The 23,938-nt window shown below is 38.1% G+C and overlaps 1 protein-coding gene across 1 annotated transcript; it reads right to left on the bottom strand.

Annotated features, from left to right (window-relative positions):
• Positions 1-10,403: 10,403 nt before the first annotated feature.
• Positions 10,404-11,390, bottom strand: LOC118836401 (vomeronasal type-1 receptor 1-like; the record flags this gene model as incomplete). The annotated part of the gene is made up of 1 exon (XM_036743711.1): positions 10,404-11,390. A coding segment is annotated over one exon (987 nt), but the record flags the coding sequence as incomplete, so codon positions are not given.
• Between the last annotated feature and the right edge of the window lie 12,548 nt (positions 11,391-23,938).

Raw genomic sequence — 23,938 nt, 5'->3', positions numbered from 1 at the left:
ATTTCTTGAAAGATGATATCTAGGCTCTTTTTTTGATCATGGTTTCAGGTAGTCCAATAATTTTTAAATTATCTCTCCTGGATCTATTTTCCAGGTCAGTGGTTTTTCCAATGAGATATTTCACCTTGTTTTCCATTTTTTCATTCCTTTGGTTCTGTTTTATAAAATCTTGATTTCTCATCAAGTCACTAGCTTCCACTTGCTCCAATCTAATTTTTAAAGTAGTATTTTCTTCAGTGGTCTTTTGAACCTCCTTTTCCATTTGACTAATTCTGCCCATCAAGGCATTCTTCTCCTCATGGGCTTTTTGGAGCTCTTTTGCCATTTGAGTTAGTCTATTTTTTAAGGTGTTGTTTTCTTCAGTATATTTTTCAGTATTTTTTTGGGTCTCCTTTAGCAAGTCCATTCCTCTTCTCTTAACCTGGGCAATTTGTATTTTTGTAAATATTCATCCATTTCCCTAAGGTTATCAAATTTATGGGCATACAACTGGGCAAAATAATTCATAATTATTGTTTTAATTTCCTCTTCATTGGAAGTGAATTGACCCTTTTCATTTTTGATACCAGTAGCTTGGTTTTCTTCTTTCTTTTTTGTAATCAAATTTACCAAGGGTTTATCAATTTTATTGCTTTTTTCATAAAACCATCTCTTGGTTTTATTTGTTAGTTCAATAGTTTTCTTGATTTCAATTTTATTAATCTCTCCTTTGATTTTCAGTGTTTCTAATTTGGTATCTAAATGGGAATTTTCAATTTGTTCTTTTTCTAGGTTTTCCAGGTGCATGGCCAATTCATTGATCTCCTTTTTCTCTATTTTATTCATGTAAGCATTTAGAAATATAAAACTTCCCCTAAGAACTGCTTTTGCTGCATCCCATAAGTTTTGGTATGTTGTCTCATTATTATTCTTCTCTTGAGGGAAGTTATTAATTGTTTCTATGATTTGTTCTTTGGCCCACCAATTTTTTAGGATTAGATTATTTAGTTTCCAGTTAATTCTAAGTTTATCTTTCCATGGTCCTTTATTACAAATAATTTTTATTGCATCATGATCTGAGCAGGATACGTTGACTATTTCTGCCTTTCTTCCCTGGACTGTGAGGTTTTTATGCCCTAGTACCTGGTCAATTTTTGAGTATGTGCCATGTACTGCTGAGAAAAAAGTATATTTCAGTTTATCTCCATTCAGTTTTCTCCAAAGGTCTGTCATATATATTTGCCTTTTCTAAAATTCTGTTCACCTCCTTAACTTCTTTCTTGTTTATTTTGAGTTTAGATTTATCAAGTTCAGAGAGGGGTAGGTTGAGGTCCCCCACTAGTATCGTTTTGCTTTCTATTTCTTCGTGTAATTCCCTTAACTTCTCCTCTAAGAATTTGCATGCTATACCACTTGATGCATATATGTTAAATAATGACATTGCTTCATTGTCTATAGCAGGATATAGTGTCCTTCCTTATCTCTTTTAATTAAATCTATCTTTGCTTTTGCTTTGTCTGAGATTGGGATTGCTATTCCTGCTTTTTTTTTTACTTTAGCTGAAGCACAATATATTCCACTCCCTCCTTTTACCTTTATGCTGTGTGTATCCTCCAGTTTCAAATGTGTTTCTTATAAACAACATATTGTAGGATTATGGTTTTTAATACATTCTGCTATCTATCTCTGCTTTATGGGAGAGTTCATTCCATTCACATTCACAGTTATGATTACAAGCTGTGTCTTTTTCTCCATCCCGTTCCCCCCTTTTATGCTTTTATTACCCCCTCCTCCTTTCCACTCCACAAAATAGTTTTGCGTTTGACCACTGCCTTCCTCAATTTATCCTCCCTCTTGATTTCCCACCCTTATCTTACCCTTTTCCCCTTGCTACTTCTTCCCTCTCTTCTGATCACCCTCCTTTTCCTTTCCCCTTTCCCCTCCTACTGCCTGTAGGGCAAGTTTGATTTCTATACTTATCAGACTATGTTATTCTCTTCTTGAACCAAATCCTATGAGAGTAAAGCTCACATACTACTCTTCTCCCTCCCTTCTTTCCCTCTACTGTAATATGTTTTTGTGCCTCTTCATGTCATGTAATTTACCCTTTTCTACTACCTCCTTACCTCTTCTCCTAGAATGCTCCTTTTACATCTCTTAATTGTGTTTTTATAATTATATCAGTTATTTCATACTGACAGCCTCGGTCTATGTGTATCCCTTACAATTGTCATAATAACTGTACTGTTCTCAAGATTGACATAGGTATATATATATATATGTATATATATATGTATATATAGACACACATATATAACATATAACATATATAAAACAGTATAATCCTATATAAGGATGTAAACAATTTGCCCACATTGATTAACAAGATTTGGGGGGGGGGAGGTTCCCTTGTTTACCTTTTAATGTGTATCTTGAGTTTTGTATTTGGAGATCAAACTTTACATTGAGTTCTGGCATTTTCATCAGGAAGGTCTGGAATTCCCTTATTTCATTGAATGTCCATCTCCTTGCCTGAAAAATTATGCTCAGTTTTGCTAGATAGTTGATCCTTGGTTGTAGTCCAAGCTCCTTTGCCCTTCAGAATATCCTATTCCAATTTCTCCTGTCATTTAATGTAGAAGCTGAAAGATCCTGTGTGATCCTGACTGTAGTTCGATGATATTTGAATTGTTTCTTTTTGGTTTCTGGCAGTATTTTCTCCTCGACTTGATAATTCTGAAATTTAGCTATAATATTTCTTGGAGTTTTCAATTTGGGATCTCTTTCAGGGGATAATTGGTGGGTTCTTTCAATGACTAATTTTCCCTCTGGTTCTAGGACCTCTGGGCAGATATCTTTGATAATTTCTTGGAAGATACTTTCCAGGTTCTTTCTTTCATCATGGCTTTCCGGTAGACCAATAATTCTAAAATTGTCTCTCCAGGTCCATTGTTTTTCCAACCAGATAGTTCATGTTTTCTTCTATTTTTTCATTCTTTACATTTTGTTTGACTACTTCTTGATGCCTCATAGAGTCATTAGCTTCCACTTGCTCAATTTTAACTTTTAATGAATTGCTCTCTTCATTTTGCTTTTGAGTCTCCTTTTCCAGTTGGTTGATTTTACTTTTCAGGGTGTCATTTTCTCTAAATTCTGAATCTCCTTAGCCGTTTTACCAATCTTATTTTTTAAAGATTTGATTTCGTTATTGGTTTTTATTTTTCCATTTTTTATTTTACCTCCCTAATTTGTTTTTTTTAAATCCTCTGGTAACTCTTCCAGGAATGCTTTTTGGGCTTGAGACCAGTTCACATTCCCTTTTGTGATATCAGATGTGTGTATAGTGTCATTGCTGTCCTCTTCCCAACTGGTATTTTGATCTTCCCTGCCTCCATAGAAAGAATCAATGGTCTTCGAGTTTTTTGTCTTCTTCTTCATGTTGTTTACTTTTTTCCTGGTTTTACAGTGGATTTCTGCTTTTGGGGCTCAGGGAGCTCTGTCCCAGGTTTCTTGTTCTGGGAATTGTGAACCTAGTTACTGGCTTTATGTGTTGGGCCTTCGCTTTCCTGAGGTGTGGGGGAGGGGTTGTCTGGCTGCTGGAAGTCTTCTCTTCCCCTGGGGTTACTCTCCAGCATGGTGTAAGCAGAATGGCCGTTGTTTTCTTTTAGTGACTCAGTTTATCTCATTGAGCCTTGCTGGGTGCTGGGCCCCAGGCCCAGAGACCTGTTAGGTGTGGAACCTTGGTGCTAACTCCAGGGAGGGCCTAGTTTACATGTCCGGGACAGCAGAGGCTTTTAGACCACGTGAGTTTAGGTCCGCCTCTTTGTACGATTCATGGGGCTGGCTAAGGGGAGGTGTTAACTCCAGAGCCATGCCCTATTGGGTGTTAACCCAGTCTATGTGGATGTGAACCTCCCAGGTCCTGGGGGAGGGGCCAACTGAAGAACCAATTGGCTCTGGTCATTCAGGTGACGCTTGATGATGTCAAAAATTCTATAAGAGAAGACAGCTTGAAGATCCTTTTTCTGTTGGAGCAGCCATGGTGGTGAGCATGACTCTGGGCCAGCCCTTGTTCCGAGCTCTTGGGCTGAACCTAGATGTTGGTAACTATGAATTCTATTGGGTCTGTCTGTTGATATGCGTAATTTGTTTGTATTTTATTCTGAAGTTCAGGGTACTGGTTTTTTCCCCTGAACTAAATGAATGTTCTGAAGTTCAGGATGCTGTTCTTTTTCCCCTGAACTAACTGAATGCTGTCTGTATGCTCCCCTGAACTAACTGAATGCTGTCTGTATGCTGGATTAAAGTAAGCTTGTCAAGCCCTTCACCTTGCTTTCCTTGGTTAAGCAGATCAAAAGAACCGGTGCTTTCCCGGCATGCCAGCAGCTTCCTGGGTGCTGGCTGTGGGTGGATCTTACACCCCCACAGAAGCTTCTAGCTGGATTGTTAAAACACATGGGTGGTCTCAGCAGTTGTCTGCACTGGTGTCTGCCACTTTCCCTGAATGTGCAAAGGTATGTCTGGGTTCCTGGTGTTGACCCTTGCTGGTTCCACCCTTCTGGGACTCAGGAATTCCCACTGTTTGGCTACTGAAGCCCTACTTTTGGCTCCTCTATTCCAGGATTTTTCCTGAGGTGTTCTTTGGGTAAGGGAGGGAAGGAGGGATGATAGCTATTTACCTGGCCATTATGTCTCCCAGAAGTTCAAGAAGGCAAGTTTCAAACCTTTGGGCTGCAAGCCTCAGGTGTAGATGCTGCACTGCTGCCTGCCATCGCTTTGACAGACTTCTTTCCTGTATTGGGAGGCCTGTGGATGTCCACTGGTTTAGGGCACCCAGCTTCCTCCAAGCCTGGATTGCTGGCTGGTATCCACAGCTGCAAATAGACTGAGGTATTTTAACAACGATGGCTTCTGATATTTATCACAGCATATGCGGAGTTGACCTAACACTGAATTGAATCCAGTAAAACCATATGTTTCTAATTTGATTTCATATGGCCTATGTATATGCTAGTTTTTACTAAGTGGGTCTTTAATGAAATACCAAATTTATTTTGTCTAATGCCTTTTCTAAATTAGGGGGATTGTGATTTAAAAAACCACTTAGGGTAATGGAACAGTTTTCAACATAACTTACAGAACACAAACACCACTGTGCATGCTGCCCAGTTGGGCCCTGACAGCAGCAAGACTCTTACATACCACCAGTGCCACAAGGCTGTCAGGAGCTGCTACTTGGTGGCCCGGGGCCCCTCCTACCAGGAGGATAAGTTTATGTGTGGCCAGTGTGGGAAGGTGCTGGAGGAGAGCGGTTTCTTTGAGAAGAAGGGCTCCATCTTTTGCCCCAGGTGCTGTGATGTTTGCCATCCACCCCGCTTTGCCATGTGCAAGAAGATTGCTGGAGACAGCATGCACACCCTCCAGAAGACCTAGCACGTGCAATACTTCACTTGTGCTGCTTGGAAGATGCCTACTCACAACCAAGCTTTTTACATGGAGGAGAGAGCACCCTACTGTGATCCAGACTACAAGATGTTTGGCACCAAATGTTGTGGCTGTGATTTAGAGATCAATGACGGGGACCATTTCTTGGAGTTGCTGGCCTTTAGCTGGCATGACACCTGCTTCATCTGCACTATCTGACAGATAAACCTGGATGGAAAGACCTTTTACTCCAAAAAAATAGGCTTTGTTCAAGAGCCATGCATTCTCTCACATCTGGCCCTCCGTCTACCTTGTCCTGCTCCCCCGAACACAGCTTGAAGCCCTGAGCGTGCACCCTGTCACTGTGCCTTCCACCCCTCCTGGGTTGGCATAGCCCCAGAGACTGTGCAGTCCTCTTGCTTTCCCTTCCTGGGACTACCTCTGCTCATGGCCCAGGGTAGTAGATGGACATAGGCCCTCCCAGGCAGCTACGGTGACAGCTAGGATCCTAGTTGATTTGGGGGGCAGGGAAAAACCTGAGATCCACTGGGGTTCAGGCAACACAGACACACTTCTTCCAAAGTTTCTCCAGTGATCCACAAGCACATTAAGCTGGAGAGGACTACAGAGGTCCTCTTAGCAGAAGCAGACCAAAATCTCCCCTCCCCACCAACCCTTCCCATCATCTCAGACTCTGGGATCACAGCCCCTACCAAAATGGCAGCATCTTCCCCCTAGCCCAGGATTCAGAGCCTCTCTTTGTTTTTGGTGCTTTAATAAATCTCTCTGTATCCTTAAAAAAGGAGAGGGAGACAGGTAGGTGGTGCAGTGGATAGAGCACTGGCTCTGGAGTCAGGAGGACCTAAGTTCAAAGCCTGTATCAGACCCTTGACACTTACTAGCTTTCTTATTAGCTGTGTGACCATGGACAAGTCACTTAACCCCAATTTCCTCATGAAAAAAGGATATCATTCTAGAAGCTACTTTTAAATTGTTGAACTCTTCTTTGTAAAATAAAATAATTTGGCATTAGAATAGAAAGACCCAATACTGGAGAGCTCACTTCACATAATCATATATTATCTTGACTTTTTTATTGCAAGAAATATTGCTTATTGTATGCACATGCAATCCTGTAATCTCTCTATTCCATTTCACAGTAATCATATTTTACAAGGTAATATTGTTAAAATTGATCATAAAAATGCCTGAAATTTGGCAAATGGCAGCTTGCTGTTTAATCTATGCATCTTGGGCAGTTTGAAGAAGACAGTTTATTCTTTCAATTGTATAAAAAAGAACTGTTTTTACAAACCTAAGTTGGAAATTCTGCATCTATGTATAAAACTTTGGGGATTTTAATTTTTGTTTTTAGCAATAAAGCAGCAGCAAGGGCTAAGAATACACTGAACAAAAAAATCCCATCTAATGATCTCTGCAGGAAAGCAGCCCAGCATACGGAGCCATCCAGCCACACACCTGAGGAGCTCCTTGGCAGACCTAGCAAGACATGGTGGCAGGGACTGGTGCAGAAGACCTGCTAAGTCTTGGCCCAGGCACCTGGATCTCAAGTCTCTTCCTCTGCAGTTCAGAAAGGGTGAGGGGTAGGGGCTAGATGAGAAAGAGATGAGAGCATCAAGCCTCCCTTGGCCCTCAGATGATCTTGCATTTTTTCTTCTCCAAGGCAGGTAGGAGAAACAGGGTTTTGGGAAGCTTGTTGAGGGGCTGACAGCACCCTGGGTTGTGTCTCTTTGCTGTTACTTACTCACAGGGAAAGCAGGACCTCAACCGTGACTAGACTACATGTTTCCTGACCCTTTCCCACTCCTCACCCTAAACCTTCCATGAGGTGGAGTATGGGGCCACAGGGCAGCATGGGGGACCCAGTCCCCTCTGCTCCTGATCCCCTTACCAGCCTGGTTCTCCCTTGGGCTCTGCTTGCCCTGTTTCCTCTGGGATCGCATCTCCATGAGCCTAATTTGACTAAGTTAATATCATCTGATTACTGCAGAGTTTTGTTTCACATTTTTAATTCAGAATGTTGTGAATATTGTCATCATGTTTCTAAATTTACTTGGATTATAAATTCTGGAAGACCATTCCACAAGAAATATTGTTGAGGGAATCATAATTTTGTGTCATTGGAGATTTTGATTCTATTTTAATTTGAGTACTATAAAATGACTAATTAGGTTACTTGAATCTATTGCCATGATGTCAAAACTTATGAAGCCTTTAACTGGTTACATTTTAAATGGAAAAAATAATAAATGCTAGTTTTTGGAAAGGAAAAGAAGAGTGGGAGAAAGATCTTGTATAAATCTCCTTATTTGTAAATCTGCCGACTTCAAGAAGGCAGCAAATCCTCATCAGCCCTGTGAAAGAATGTGTGTGCATGTACTGGTTTATTTTGAACAGGATTCCCCTTCCTCATGGCAAACACTTTTGTTGTTTTTGGGGGGCGTCAGGGCAATTGGGGTTAAGTGACTTTCCCAAGGTCACCCAGCTAGTACGTGTCAAGTGTCTGAGGCCAAATTTGAACTCAGATCCTCCTGACTTCAGGGCCAGTGCTCTACTTACTGTGCCACCTAGCTGCCCACTTGACAAACACTTTTGAGTAAGGGAAGGAAAAAATTTATCTATGTGTTTATAATATTAGAATGTTTTATGTGATGATTTCTAGTTATGATAATAATGAAAATATATTAGAATATTCTGTGCTGAAACTAATCTTGAACTAAATTAGTCTTTTTTCTAAACTTTTTGTAAATAATCTTGAACATAAATTCAAAAAATGAAAAATAAAATTTCCCATGTACCTTACACAAAATAGAGCATTCAAAACCATGAATCTATATTTCATATTGTTTACTTTTTTGAAAAACTATATAATAAATACTACACATCATTTTCAAAATTACCCTGCTTTTCTGTGCTTCCTTGTGAGTTTTCTTTTGTTCTCTGCTGTGCATTCATTTTTTCTTTCTCCCTTTCTAATCCACACTAGAGAAGGCCATGAGTAGAAATAGGTATGTGTGTATGTATATCTGTATATGTATGTATATATGCATATGTATTGTGCAAAACCATACTATATATACTTCTATTTAACAGTTATATCTCTGACGGTGGATAGCATCTTCCTTCAAGGGTACTTTTTACTTGATTTGAGCATTTGTAAAACTGAACACAACTAATCATTCAAAGTTGTCTTTAGAACAACATTCCTGTTACTGTGTACAATGTTCTCTTGGTTCTGCTTATTTCAGTCTTCGTCATGTCCTGCGAGTCTTTGTGTTGAGATCTGCTTTATAAAGGGTTGTAACAAGAACTTGTAAGAATTTACAACATATAAGGAACCAGAGAAACTCATCTATTGAAGAAAATTCCCTTTCAGAGTTATCTTGAAGAGGAGACATTGTAGGATGTCCAAGAGAATTGTTACTATGGGACATCTGGGATTCAAGAAAAAATATATAGGTTAAATTGGACATTGGGAGTAAGTTACTGGGATACAAGAAGATTTGATATTAGTTAATGCTGTTGATCATTATTGTATTATTTTGACCTTTTACTTAACAAGTATCTTAATTTGCCTAGATTTCTCAGGTGCCTTGAGATATGCTAATCTCCCTCTAAATTTAGTTTATGGTTTTAAATACTTTTATTATAGCATTTGCTTTCCTTAAATAGCTTTGTTATTCTTTTTCAATTTCGTATAGTTACTGTGTGAAAACCTGTTTTGAACTATCACCAGGAAAAAAAAAAACTTGTGTTAGAGTGCCCTACACTTGAAAATTATGTAAAAGATTTTATAGGATTATCTTAGAGATACATGATCTAAGAGAGGTGTGTATCTCTCATTCATCAAAGCGGGGAAATGAAGTGACCAATAGAAATTCTGTATCATTTTCTTATTGAGCCTATTTACAAGTGATTTTGTCCTGTAACTGGTTTTTTTTTCATTTAACAGCTTAAGACATGGTTCTTTGTCACTGAACCTTAGTTCAGAATTCAGCTGTCCTATGATGGGCTAATTTTAGAAATCAAACTCTCCTGCTATACACAGATCTATTCTTGCATCAAGGAATTTAACTGACCTTGGGGGACGTGGGTGAATGCAAGCAAGTCAGGCCTAATATCTTTATCAAACCAAGCTATTATTCAAGGTTGTCTACTTCGTTGTTTTGCATCTGGATACTCAGAAAGCAAGGAGGAGATTGTTACTAACCCCTTTGATCAAATTTCCAAACAGTACTGTTACCTGAGCCTCAGCTCTATAGCCAATTATGTTGCCCTCAACCATGTGATGTCACCTGTCTTGTCCTGTTCTTTATTCAGTACTGCTCCAAAATCTATAAAAAGGGAACTATCATTTTGTTCTGGGCCTTTGGCATAATTGAAGTCAAACCACTGACCTATTTATTGACAAGCAGCATGGTGTTGACAAAGGTAAGCCTGCTCAGAACATTGCTGCAGTTCACACTTTTGTTAAATTTCACTTGTGACAATGAACCACTTATATAAGTGCTGATGAAGTGCAAGATTCACAAAACCTTCTGCTTCTGGGTCTTCTTCAAGTATTGCTTATCTGTCCTTGTAGATTACAGGTAAAACATAAACTTTTTTCTTTCCTCCAAACGTAGAAGCAATTAATAGACATTTCTCCACTGCCCCTCCATTGTCAATACAAACTTTTTTCTCAACATCCCATTGGGTTCCTTGACAAGCACAATTTCTAAAGTAGAATGACAATATTTAATAAATATTTCAGGAATGAGAGTTCAAAATGGTCTTAAAGAAGTATGAGAAGGAGCTTCACAGTAAAACAATGTTAGAATGGGCTAAATGTAAAATATTTTTCCAATTTTAAAGCTCTATGTGAAATGCAAGATATGAGGATGGTGAAGATTAACAATATCATTAACATCCTTTATAGGGACATTATAGCTTCTAAACCTTATAATTCCCTGATCTTATTGGAGGCTGACTTGTTCTCATCAGCTTTTTAAAGGTATCTGATTGAAAGAGTGGAAACAGAATGTTGGGCAGTGTTTACCCAGGAAAAAGAGAGTTTTGGGATCTTTTTTTCCCCAGAGTGAGCAAAAGCAATGAAGAATTTGGGAATCAGAGCTGATAAGCACAAATGGGCTGAAGGCCGGGTAACATGCAGCCAAGAGAGCTGATGTAGGAATCAACCACTGATCATAGTTAGCAAACTGAAAGAGGCAAAGTGACAAAATGGAATTAACTGAGTAGAAGGTGACATAGGTGCTCACCAACACCAAGATGGTATAGGTGGCTCTAATCTCAGGTCTTGACAAGAAGCTGGAGTTGTGAATATGCTGGACTTGTTGATGGTGTCTTTGCAGAAAGACCACAAGGTAGACACTGGTCATGACCATAAATCCCACACACAGGAAATCAGGAATAGAGTACATAATTAAAAATTGTGAGACTTTAAATGAGGTTGGAGCATAATCTAAACAGAATCCCATATTCCATATCCTTGTGTTGTTACTGCTTTTCATAAAGTTATGCATTTTCACAAACATAAAGATATTTATGAGTAAGTGTACAATCCAGCAGAAGAAACATATTGGGAAAATGCACTTTGAGGCATGGGTTTTGAGTTCTGGCCATATAGAAAAAGTAAAGGGACTGATGGTGATCATCTGAAAACCACTCAGGAGGCAGGTGATGCTGATAGAAAGATTACGGGCCACTCGATGGAGGAAAATAATAAGTCTACACCCAACGTGATCCAGGAAGACTTTCAGTCCCAAACCAAACATTGTCTGAGGGACTCCCTTGGAAAGTAGCACAATGCAGTTGGCCAAGGCCATGTGGAAATAAATGGAGTCTATGGGCCTCATTCTCTTGCCAGTTAGGAGATTAAAGGTAAAATGGCAAAGTAGGAAGAAGTTTCCCAGTAGACCAGCTCCTGTCTGCATGAAGAAAACCATACCTAGAACTAAGTCAAGAAAAATAATTCATTCTCTCACTGAATGAAGTAGAATTGTTCTCAAAGCCAGAGAGAGCAGGAAAAAGAAAGGAAGCAGGAAAGCTTTCCAACATTTCTAGAGACCATGTACTATTCAGAATGGGTAAGAATTGTGATACTCAACCTGATTCATATTTTTTGAATTTTCTTTTGGTAGTAGGCAGAGAACAGATACCTAAATACTAGAACTTAATATAGGTGAAGCACTACAATTTCACCAGGCCATCAAGAGACTTTTTTTCAGTCAATGACAGTGATCAATGAGGCTGGAAAAATGAATGCTTAATTTTAATCCAAAAGTTCAGAGTAGAAAAACAATTAATACAATCTACTATTGAAATAAGCTAAAATGAAATAAAAAGTAAAAATGATGGAGCTGAAAAGATTATTTAAAAAAAACTATATCTAATACCAATATGGAGAACACTTAATGGAAATAAAATATATTATTTAAGCAAACATAAAAGGAAAATATGTATTATTCATGTGTTGTGACAAAAGAATACAGATATATTTAGAAATGAAGGACTCCTATGCTATACTTAAGATCATATTGCAACAAATAAATAATGGTTCTAAGGATAATAAAATTAATTAATAGTGAAACTTTTAAAATGCCTTGGTAAAGGATAAATTATAAAATAATATCAGGTTATTTCTAATACCAGGAGCATAAATAACATACGTAAAAATTTCTAGAATGATGTTAACATGGAAAATTGATTTAAAATTATCATACTGAAAAGTTATGAAAATAAAATCAATTTAATGATGAAAATGTGGTTAAATATTGAAGAATCAGAATTATGTGCCCACAGAAAAAGGGGTAAACAGCCAAAACAACAATAGAAATTAAGCAAATACAGGATAATAAAACAATTAAAACAAAAGCAAGAGCTAATTATGAAAAGAACAATATGAAATGAAAGGGAGCTCTCCAAAACAGCTTTCTTAAACAAAAGGAAACTGAAATAACCAGATTTTGAAAGGAGAAAAGAGAGATTAGAACAAGGGTAAAATAAAAATTATCCAAAGTATATTTCATGAAGTTAGTTATTTTAAATAAATTTGATAGTTTTAGAGATTCACAATAGCAAAACTAACATGACTCTCCTGAGTTATCAAAGGATTATTCTGAATCACTGCCATTTTCCAGGATATTCACTATTCTCTATCAGTTATGGCCTCTATAATAGACCAATTGGGATATGTAAATTATATTTTTAGAAAAAGGACTTCTTAAGAAGGTATAACAAGAAGTAATAATGAACTGGTACCTTTCTAGAAATACCATTGCCACCAGTGACTCAGCTAATGACTCCAGTTATAGGTGGAAATTCTGAAGGCTCTGATGTATCTTCTAGTCACCTGATCGCAGCCTTCTTTGATCTAATCTCAGCTAACTTATGTAAAAAAATAAATACAAGAGAAAGAGAAGAAGAATGTACTCACAGAACATGTGTTGACTAGGTGGGACAGCAACAGCTGCCAAATCTTCCCATTCGCCAACTCAAAGCAGGGCTGCTTCACTCATTTCCAAGAAAGGATATCCCTGTTTTATGTAAACCCTGTTTTGGTTCAACACCTCTTGATTCATTTGTCTTGATGATTCCTTAATGAATGGAGACTTTTGACCACAGGCACTGCACCCTGACCTACACAATGTCCAGAAATAAGCTCCCCAAAGCTTCACTTACTGGAATGAATACAGGCAAGAGATTATACACTGTATTCTCTCTAGAACTTAAGAAGAGTAGATGTGAGTGTTCTTTAAGAATTGGGAAGGTTTCATTGGTAGGTCTTGTCACTTTAACTCTTAAAAATTTTATTGAATTATGTGTAGTGGAGAAAATAGGAAAGCATAGAGCATAAAAACAAAAACTTTTTGTCTGTCCATCATACTTACAATATACTCTATTTGGTCAACAATCTTCATATCTTAATTAAAAATCAGAAGATTTTTATCTCTCAGTTTTAGAGGGAGGAAACATTTTGTGGAGATAGAAAGCAACAATTTTAATTTTACAAAGTTACATACATGTAAATATACTAATACTTGTATAAGTATTGCTATATGTGAACTATCAAATTAGAAGATAGAGAAAGCAAGAAAGAAGAAATGAGAAGAAAGAGAAAGTGAGAGACGAAGATCTGGGTGTATAGTTGTATACAACTGTATTCATTTCTTATAATCTTAGGAAGTAGAATCAGTGAGCAAAAAGTTACACTGAGATATTTGTTTATGAAAAACAGTGAAAACACACTCTGCATTATAATTTGAAAATTCACATTAAACAGATTATACTTGAGTCCCAAAAAAAGTCATTATAATTTACAATGTCATAAATTTCTACAGAAGATTAAAGACTCTCTCTCTCTCTCTCTCTCTCTCTCTCTCTCTCTCTCTCTCTCTCTCTCTCTCTCCCTCTCCCTCTCTCTCTCTCTCTCTCTCTCTTTCTGTGTGTGTGTGTGTGTGTGTGTGTGTCTCATGGATATAATTATATCTTTTGAAATCTTTGGCTTTCTTCTGAAGACTTTTCATTTTTTTTCCACCCTTTGCCTTTGGGTGATCAGGGCTCACGTAAAAGGAAGCCTGCCTAAATTACCAATCCACAATATAAAGAGATATTGTCAACACCATATACTCTGTGACAAATATAAACAAATTAAAAAGAAACACAGCTTTGGTCTCTTTTACTTTCCCTAGAGGCTTATGGCAGAAAACCATTTAGTATGGTACTAAATTCCCATACCCAGGGGTAATATTGGAATTTAGACCAAAAAAGAAAAAGAAAGAAAGGAAACAAACATAAACATAAAAAGCAAACAGTGAACAGAGACAGTTGCTTCGACTAAAAAATCCATAAACAATTCCTCTCTTTGGCTGGCCATATTCATTTAAAAAATCCTATAAATAAGAAAATTCATCCAGTTCAAATGATCCTGCATCTTTCTATTACTAAATGAAACCATCCATGTTATTCCTGTGCCAGATATGGCAGATGAAAGATTAGGAATTTCATAGATTATCCTCATAGACCCATCCAGGTTGGGCATAAAATGGTTCATGGTCAATTTCAACGTACTCCCAGAGGCAGACTTACTCTATTGATCGTTCATGGTCTAGTTTATCCTCAGATTAAACCAAAGTCTCATTCTGAAAAGGTCACTTTAACCTTTGTTTGGTCCATCCTTTGTGTAGACTGGATCCACTAAGACAGGTACATCTTGGAAGTATCAAGATAATGAATTACAAAAGAAAATATATCCTGAAGCTTTCCCTAGGAACCTGGAAGACATTCTCTCAGTAAACAATCAATATTTGTACATACCACTCAGGAAGATTATTATAATTTTGTCTTAATCATTTTTGATGTGATTTTGGCTTAAAGTTATTGAAGTAGCATCATACCAGCAAAGAGATTTTAAAGGGAAAATAATACTGCTCCAGAGGACTAAAAGGCTTGAAATGAAGCAAGGAAATCCGGTAGGGATAAGAAACCTTACCTAGGGTGTTCGCCTCCAAAGTGCTGGTTTCATTTTCAAATCTCTGTGGTCTCAGAGGTGTTGGAATCATCTCATTTCTAAATGGTAAGGGAAATTTTAATCTTAATTCCAAGAACAACTGTCTCATGCACTAGCTCAATCTGCCAACTGGCAGTGAATAATTTCAGAGACTAACTGAAAAGGCAACAAGTTTATTGAAAAATACCTTCAATGCCACCTACTGGAAAGTGACTCTCCAATCCAAGATTTTGTCTTTCTTTAAAATCTTGGGGCTCAATATTGAACCTTTTCTGGAAAGGTTACACAGACTATTAAGAGTATACTACAGAGATAGGTATCCAATAGTAATATTTTTCAAAGGAAAGGAAACCAAGGAGGGAGAAAAGAGGGGCTTTAGCCAGGTATTCAGCATTTGGAAAGCAACATAAACATGGCTGGGAACTAGTACAATCCTTGGTCAAGGACAGAAAAGGGAAGGTGAACTTGCAGAGACTTTTACAACTGTTACAAATGCAGTCTGCTCAATGACGGCAAAGTAGAAGGAATTTTCTATTTCCTTTTGCTATAGTGGTGGAGGCCACCTGTGTTGTTATTTTTCTCCTGAGGATTGAGTTAGATGACTTGTCAGTTCCCATCCCACTGTATATCTACCAGTCAGCAAGGATTACAAATAGAATGAAAGAAACATTCTTAGGGCATAGATATGATGAAAGGGGGACTTGGGATTCAATATCTACCTGGCAGAATGTGTACAAAAAGCAAGGGAGGGGCACTAAAAAGACTAATCAGGGGAACACTGCAGTAGCCCAGAAGGCTGCCATGGTATGTGTGTGTGTGCATGCGTGCGTGCGTGTGTGTGTGTGTGTGTGTGTGTGTGTGTGAGATCCTCCATATTATAGTGTAGGCCTTGCACGTAAGCATCAGGTTGTCCCCTGCATGAACTCTCCTCTCCCACTTGGAGACGTGACAAGCCTTGAGCAAAGAATAATAAACATTCTTGAGGTTAAACATCTGGAGAAAACTGCTGTTCTAAGAGCCTGGCAAGCTCCTAAGAATAACATCTCACAACACCCCATTGTAAGCGGTGGCTCTCCTCCCAATGGGAACATCCGGGGTAGTTAGCAGTGAGCTTTCTTTGTTCAAAGCCCTGTATAAGTCCTCATGTGGGTGATTCGCATTGGAATCTCACCCATGGAGAGGATGCTCTGCCTGGGACCCTTCTGTTCGGGACCCTGATAAGCTGTACCCCGGGATGCCCCAGCTTGGAAAATCAGGTGTAGGTGCTTCCCCGAATCGTGATGTATTTGTTTCTGTCTATGTTTTCTGTTTCTGCTTTGGCTGTGTTAGTTGTGTTATTAGGAATTGTTAGTTATTGCTGTTGTAAATCCAATGTATTACTCCCTGTCCTTTAATAAAAGCATTATTCTGTTGGGAGTGTGTCTTATTTCAGGTGCAAATCTGAACCTAACTAAACTTAATTGCACACATGGGGACTTGGACTAGGAGGGAAGACCTTCACAAAGACAGTGTCTCACTAAGATTTTAAGAGAAAATGCCAGTCCTCAGAAGAAAAAAAGATTTCATATTTCAAACATATAAAGAACCTTATAAAATCTGTAAGAATATGAGTCATTCCCCAATTGTAAATAGTCAAAGGATATGAACAGGTAATTTTCCAATGAAGAAATCAGAACAAATTTACAGTCATATAAAAAAATGCTCTAAATTATTATTGATTAGAGAAATGCAAATTGAAACAACTTTGAGATATAACTTTACACATCTCAGATTAATTAAAATGATTGAAGGAGGAAGCAAAAAAATGTTTAAAGGGATGTGGCAAAATTGGGACACTAATTCACTGTTGGTACAATTGTTAAGTGACCCAACCACTTTGGAGAGAAATCTGGAATTATGCCCAAAATGTTATTAAACTGCCTATACCCTTTGATCAACAATACCACTAGTATGTCTGTTCCCAAGGATGATTAAAGAAAAAGGAAAAGAACTTTTGTGTTCTAAAATATCTCTAGAGGCTCTCTTTGTAGTGCAAAAGAACAGGAAATTGTGGGGATGCCCATCAATAAGCGAATGGCTGAACAAGCTCTGGTGTATGATTGGGATGGCATACTCCTATACTAAAATAAACTACAAAGGACCTATGAAGGAAGGATGCTATCTGGATCTAGAGAAGAAACTGATAAATAGAAGTTTATATAGAATGATTTTACATATATGGATACAGATATACATATACATATTTGTGTCAATGGTAGCCATCTAAAGTATAAGGGGGATGGGAAGAAGGGGAGAAGAGTTACATGATAACGTTATTATATATGTAAAAGGAATAGCACGTTGTACATAATAAATTTGTAGTTTCATGTGAAATCACCTATTTTATTCTACCATGTTATGGAAATATTTCTGCTATTTCAAAAATTAAAAGTAAAATTTTTAAAATTTCAGAGCCTTCTTCAGAGTACCTTCTGTATTGGCTGCCAATAGAGGATTTGGATCCCACTCTGCCTCCCTTTTTACCTCCAGGAAGGGAAGTGATGATCTACCTCTAACTCCCTGACTCTAAGAATCAGATGTAGGAAGACACTCACCAGACTGGTCTCCATTCCTAAGATGTAGAACTGGGCTCTGCCACTCACAGGATGGATATAGGAGGGGGAAGACAGAAGTCACTTATAGATTCAAGATTCCCTCTGCCTCCATAGGTGTGGTTATCTTGTCAGCTGCAAGACAAGGAACATTGACTTCATGGAATCTCAGGGGTGTCACCTAAGGCTTGAACTTTGTCCCAGGTGCAAATCATCATCAACTATTTTTGTTGATTAATGATAATATACCCATCAACAATTATGCATTAATAATGACTATGGCCAAAGAAATAATTTTAAAATACAGCTGGGAGAAGCTCGAGAGAGAAACTTTTGCAGGTTCCTGGGGAGACGTGGATGTGAGAGTTCAATAACATCCCTGAAGGATGGAGATGAGGGGAACAATGAAGTCCAGATGTGGGCACCTTCAGGCTGCTTCTTGGGCTGGCCTGGATTTTTAAGCCTTTCCTGAAATTCCTCTGCTGAACATCTCCCCTCCCATTCATTTCAATCCCTTTCCTGCCGCTTCTGTCACTGGCTATGACTTCCTACATAGGGTCAACATCTTTAAAGACACTGTATGCCGTCATGTGCCCACATAAATCATTGATCAAATTTCTCAGTTTTCAAAAACTCATGTTCAACCCAAAGACACAAAAGTATCAACAACAAAGTGGATTTTAGGCATGAAAGGGGAGAAAAGATCCACTTCAACAGTAATATTTCTTTCTTTTTTCTACTGCAGAAATCTTCAATGAAAAGATTCTAGAAATTGGAAGCACTGTGTACTAATTCCAGCTCTGAAACTTAATAGCTTCATGATCATGACTAAAGCAACTAATCTGAATCTCAATGTTTTTCTTGATAAAATTACCCTGTGATGGACATTAGAGATATCTCATAGAAAAAGAAGTGTCTAGAGCTAGAGCAACTAGGTTTAAAACCTCACTATGTTATTTATGACCTGTGTGACCATGGGTGATTGACTTAACCTCTATGGGACTCAGTTTCATGATCACCAAACTTAACTCTCCAGACTTTTTCACCTCTTCCCTAATGGTCTAGCCTAGAGTAGTCGCCCCCCTCCCACTTCCATGACCCTTTTATGCTTTGGCTTCCTCCACTAGAGGAAGTTGTAAGTTACTTGAGTATAGAAATTGTCTCCTTTTGTTTGTGTAAGAACCCAGGCAAGGCACTGATTTGGCCACAATTTCCTTGAAAGTCACTTTACCTCTTGGTTTGGGGGATAAAGGAACTTAACAACAAATCAAAGGAGATAACATTTACAAAGCACTTAGCATGGTGCTTGACACATAGTAAATGCTATATAAATTCCAATGATTATTGTTACTGTTGTTGTAATTGTTAGAAAAGCCCTTAGATTGGAAGGCTGAGATCTTTCATGTTCTGTGTAAGATAGTAGATTTTGGAGGAATTCTCCAGAGGGGAAAAAATAAGAGAAAGGAGAGGCAGCAACAAGGTAACAGCAGCAGCCAGTGTCTGTGACCTCTGCAGTTCTTGTTTTCAAGCCATGAGCTACAACCCCTCTATGGTAAAGTCAAGATATATATATATATATATATATATATATATATATATATATATATATATATATATATATATACACACACAATATATATATGCGCATACATACACATACATAGATATGTTTACATATATATGACATTAGCAAATGCCTAGAGAGAAAAAGACAGAAGGAATATGAAATATTTGCCCTGCTCCTGCCTTGTATTTACTTAATAATGTGTATTTTAATTCCATTAAATAAAATTCTTGTCAGTTTTTTTTTTATGAACACCTATGACTGATCTTGTACTTAAGTAGAATGGAGTAAGGAGATTGTGGGTGATGTTCTGAGAAGGAACACAAGCACTCAGAGAATCAATCCCTGATGGTCCTCTTCAAAACTGAAGGATGAACACACAATGGCCAAGGAAATCAAGGATATTCCATATTACTTGGTCTTTGGGCCAAGAATTAGCTCAACCATCTGGAATTTGGATGGAAAGGGGCTTCCAGCTATCAAGTTCTTATAATACAATACAGGTTCATTTGCCTCATCAATTTGGATAAATCCAGAGGTTCTAACTATATGGTGTCAGAAAGGAGTCAGGCAGTTTATTACTAACAGACATGCAATTGTGGGACTCCCTAGAGCTTTAGTCCCATGGACAAGCACAAATGGTGGGGAGGATTATGGTGTGATGTATACATGGATTGATAGCTTAGAGGTCAGTCTCTGCCCTCATATCTGATAGTAGTTGCCAGGTAGAGTCACAGGGACTGAGAAAGATGGGCAACTTACAAAGAGTCAATCAGTGGGTGACCCAGACTGCAAACCCCCATTTATGGATAACAGTGGGACTGTGATTGTGAAAATTGGCCAACCTTCCATTTCTGGATAAGATGAAATTTGTGAAACTCTTCATGATTAGGAGGGAATTTCAATCATTACTTAAATGAAGCTTGGTATATAGGAACTTCCCAGTACATAGGCAGACAAATCAATAGTTGAATGTGGAGTAACTTCTATCTACTAGAAGCTAGCAATAGGACAATCCTGATACCCAATGTCCCTCTGTTTGTGGCTTGAGGGTGGAGGAAAGTTCTGGTACAAAAACAGGGCAGAATGATCTTTCTTAGTTCAGGATGGGGAAGAAGATATTTAATCAAAATCACTTGTTGCCAAACATTGAGTGAGTTAACCTGCTAGATGACCATGGCCAGAGAACCATCTGTCTGATATTGAGAAAATGCCTAACATCAATGCCCAATCTGCAGTCACAGGGGATCTTGTCTTGTCCTGTGCTATTGTAGAGTGATTGGTCTCATGGGCATCAGATATTTTATTCACAAAGAATTCACAGAAAACCGCCCCATGATTGGGGCAAGGTTGGGAGAGGAACTTAGATGCCAAGGTGAGGCAATGGATGAAGTCTCCTATGTTCTTGCTGGAACCCCAGCATCAAGCCATGTCCCCTCAGGTCCTGTTGTTAGCACTCATCATCCCATACATACATCCCCTAGCCATAGCCACACAAGAGGGAGTTATAGGTAACTGATATAACTTTATTCAATACTCAGTGACTCAAAGTCAACTTTGTGGGTACTGGCAGAAATGATGACATGCAATTAGGTGTCTCCCACAAATGTATGTTTACAACCCATCCTTTCATGTCCATGACCTTTTCTGTGTATGTATAATTAACCATTAACATGTGTATCCACCTTTGGGGCAAAGAAGTCTTAAAACTTCCATCCCCCTTACAGGGTTTTTGTTGGGTTTAACCCTTGTGCTACTCCGAACCCCTTAGGAGCAGATTCCATTCCTTACAAAAGAATTCTTTGTCTAAGAATTCTACTTTTACAAATAAGCATTGAAGAGAATTAAGTATATTAAAGTTTAGAAGAGTATTAAGAGCTTCCTGATACCATTTATTTTATCTAAATTATGTATGATCATTCACCTCATCTCCATTTGATGTTTCCCATTGAAAAGTTGATTGCCCACCCACATTCTCCATTGTTCCTGTAATTAATCTGTCTCAAAATGACCTCCTCCTCATCACATTTATGCCTAAGCAGTTATCAGATCCTAACACTCCCTCATATTTTAATTTTTCTATTCAAAGACTCTCACCTTTTCTTCAAATGTAAGCTTAAAGACAGTGACTAGCTCATTTTTAATATTTGTGTCCCCAGGCTAGCTTTGTGCCTAGCAAGTTTTTAGCATAAAAATGCTTATTGACTGATACTTCCTCTTTATTTTATTCAGTTACAAGTAATGCAACAACTCCTCATAGGATGAGTAAGAAACCTGAATGAACAAAACTTCTCTTTAGAAAACAGTTGTGATGGAGTACTTCTCACAGCATCTAAGGTTTCTTTGGTGCAACTCCATGGGCAAGGTCACCTCCTTCACTCAAATCAAAGTCAACTGCAAGTCATGTTATCATTTCCCTGATGGCCCTCTTCAAAAATGAAGACCAAACACACAATGGCCAAGGAAAGCAAGAATATTCCATTTTACTTGGTCTTTGGGCCAAGAACTAGCTCAGCTATCTGGAATTTGGATGGAAAGGGGCTTCCAACTATCCAGTTCATATAATACAATACAGATTCATTTGCCTGGTCAATCTGGATAAATCCAGAGTTTCTAACTATATGGGGTCAGAAAGGAGTAATACCTGGACATAGTAAGTTTCTTAGAACTGAAAAATCTGTTATATTTCCCCAAGAGGGTAGTTAAAGTGACAGTTTCATTCATTTGACATTCTGGCTATGAAGAATTAACATCCTCTATAAACCATAAATCCTCTATGGCCCATAAATGTTCCATTTTCCTTTAAACATCAGCAGTAAGAATGAGATCTCAGGAACCATACAGAATCCTGTCTACCCTACAGTAAAGGTCATTTTAACCCATCTTCATAAGGGGCCTATTGTCACAGACAGAACTAATCTGAATATCCATTGATAACCAAGGCTAGATAATAGAGTCTATAGGGAGCTATTGGTGTTAGTTCATCCACTCTCCAATTCAGGTTAAGAATCCTAATTCCAACTCTTCTTGAGCACATACAGTCCTTATGTTGCTAGTATACTAGACCTCCTTAAAATTGCCCTATTCTCCCCATCATCTTCTACCTGCTGCAAATTTCTGCATTCCTATGAATCAGTATTTCACTATGGGAACCTTCATTGGTCAAAAAAACAAATTTATAGGGGTATTAAAAGAGACTGTGAAGTTCTGGGGGTTTACTACAGGCCCAACTCCACTGGTATCTCTCCATTCCCTCCATAGAATCCTAATTAAGGAATTCAGTAGCATCATGCTTTGTCTACAGAAAGTACAGAAACCCTTTTCTAGCCTCCAAACCTTTTCTGAGTTTAGCGAAAGATGATTTTCACCCTGTGGCATGTTGTCCTGGTTGTCAGGTAGAGACAATGAAAACTTTCAGGTGTGAGTTCTGCAGAAAAGAAAAAAAAGCCAATAACCTAGTGTAAGACTTCAATCAGCCCTCTATTGAGAGAGGTTGGTGAATGAAGACTTGAATTGACAAAGTGGACCTGAAGATACTGGTCAGTTAAAGAAGTTTCATTCAAATCCAGATCCTGGTTTAACAAAAGAAATGTGATGATATATGTGTATGTTGATCCTTTCTTTTGTGCTAGCTTACACAGCCATCAATTGATGGCATACTTGTACTGAGAATGCACAAACACTTAGCAGAAGTTCTCAAAAGGACCCAAATGATATAATCAAACCTTTTTTTGAATGGGTTAGCCCATTGAGTGAAGTGAATAAATTAATGAGGAATTCCACTTTCAGGTGGCTTAGGGAGAAGACCATGAGCCATGGGTTGGATGAAAATAACTTGTAAGTTCCTTCAACTGACCAGCAAATTTAATTCATGAAGCAGGTGGGGTTCTCAGCCAGGAATGTTGCACAAGTCTGAAGGTAGAATTTTCCTTCATCAACTATTTTATCTAACCCCAAGTGTAATTTTCTGCACACAAGGCAGTGTTGTAAGTCTACAGTGGAGGAAAAAAGGCTAAAAGTGTTTTGCTTTGTTTCCCATACTCAGAGGTTTGGTGAGTACAAACTTGTCCCATTCTATGCCAGAGTAAGAGGTATAAAATCAGGCATCACATCTACTTAGTCAACTCAAGGCTGCTTATAACTACAATGGAAGATTTCAGAAATGAGAGCATGGAGGTCAGTTTCTATTTTAAGGGGAGGCCAGTCAAAATTTAGAATGGGGTGGGGACATTTATTTTAATAAATCCTGTTCATTCAGTGAAGAACCAAGGCCCAAGGCAGAGTTACAGAGATGGGAAACTAATGAAGTTAAAAAGAACAGATGGATAGTTGGGAGTCATGTGGACATTGGAGATAGAATTAAGGCAGGCAGAATATATGACTAGGGAACAAAGATCACAGTCTCATAGGATTTATGACCTAGAAGGGACCTTTCAAGTCATGCAACTCCATGTCCAAATCTTCTACATAAGAAAATTGAGTCATTATGGTCAGAGGAGAATTTGAGACTGAAACAAAACTACAGATGCTGTTATATTTTAACAGTTATGCATTGGCCTACCAGTCCTGACTCTTTGGGTTCATAAAATGTCTTCTTATTGCCAAAACATTATTGCTAAACCCTAATATTGTTGTTTGAGGAAGGTCAAACTATGGTTAAAATGCTTTTCATAGTTACTACATTGATAAAACCCCTCTCCAGCATGAATTCTATGATGCTTAGTAAGAGAGGAGCTATGACTAAAGGCTTTCCCACAGTCATGACATTCATAGGGTTTTTCACCAGTATGAATTCTTTGATGTTGAGTAAGGGATGAGCCATCAGTGAAGGCTTTTCCACATTCACAGCAT

Source organism: Trichosurus vulpecula, chromosome 2 (assembly GCF_011100635.1).
Source record: "Trichosurus vulpecula isolate mTriVul1 chromosome 2, mTriVul1.pri, whole genome shotgun sequence".
Lineage (NCBI taxonomy): Eukaryota > Metazoa > Chordata > Mammalia > Diprotodontia > Phalangeridae > Trichosurus > Trichosurus vulpecula.
This window is presented reverse-complemented; position numbering and strand designations above follow the sequence as displayed.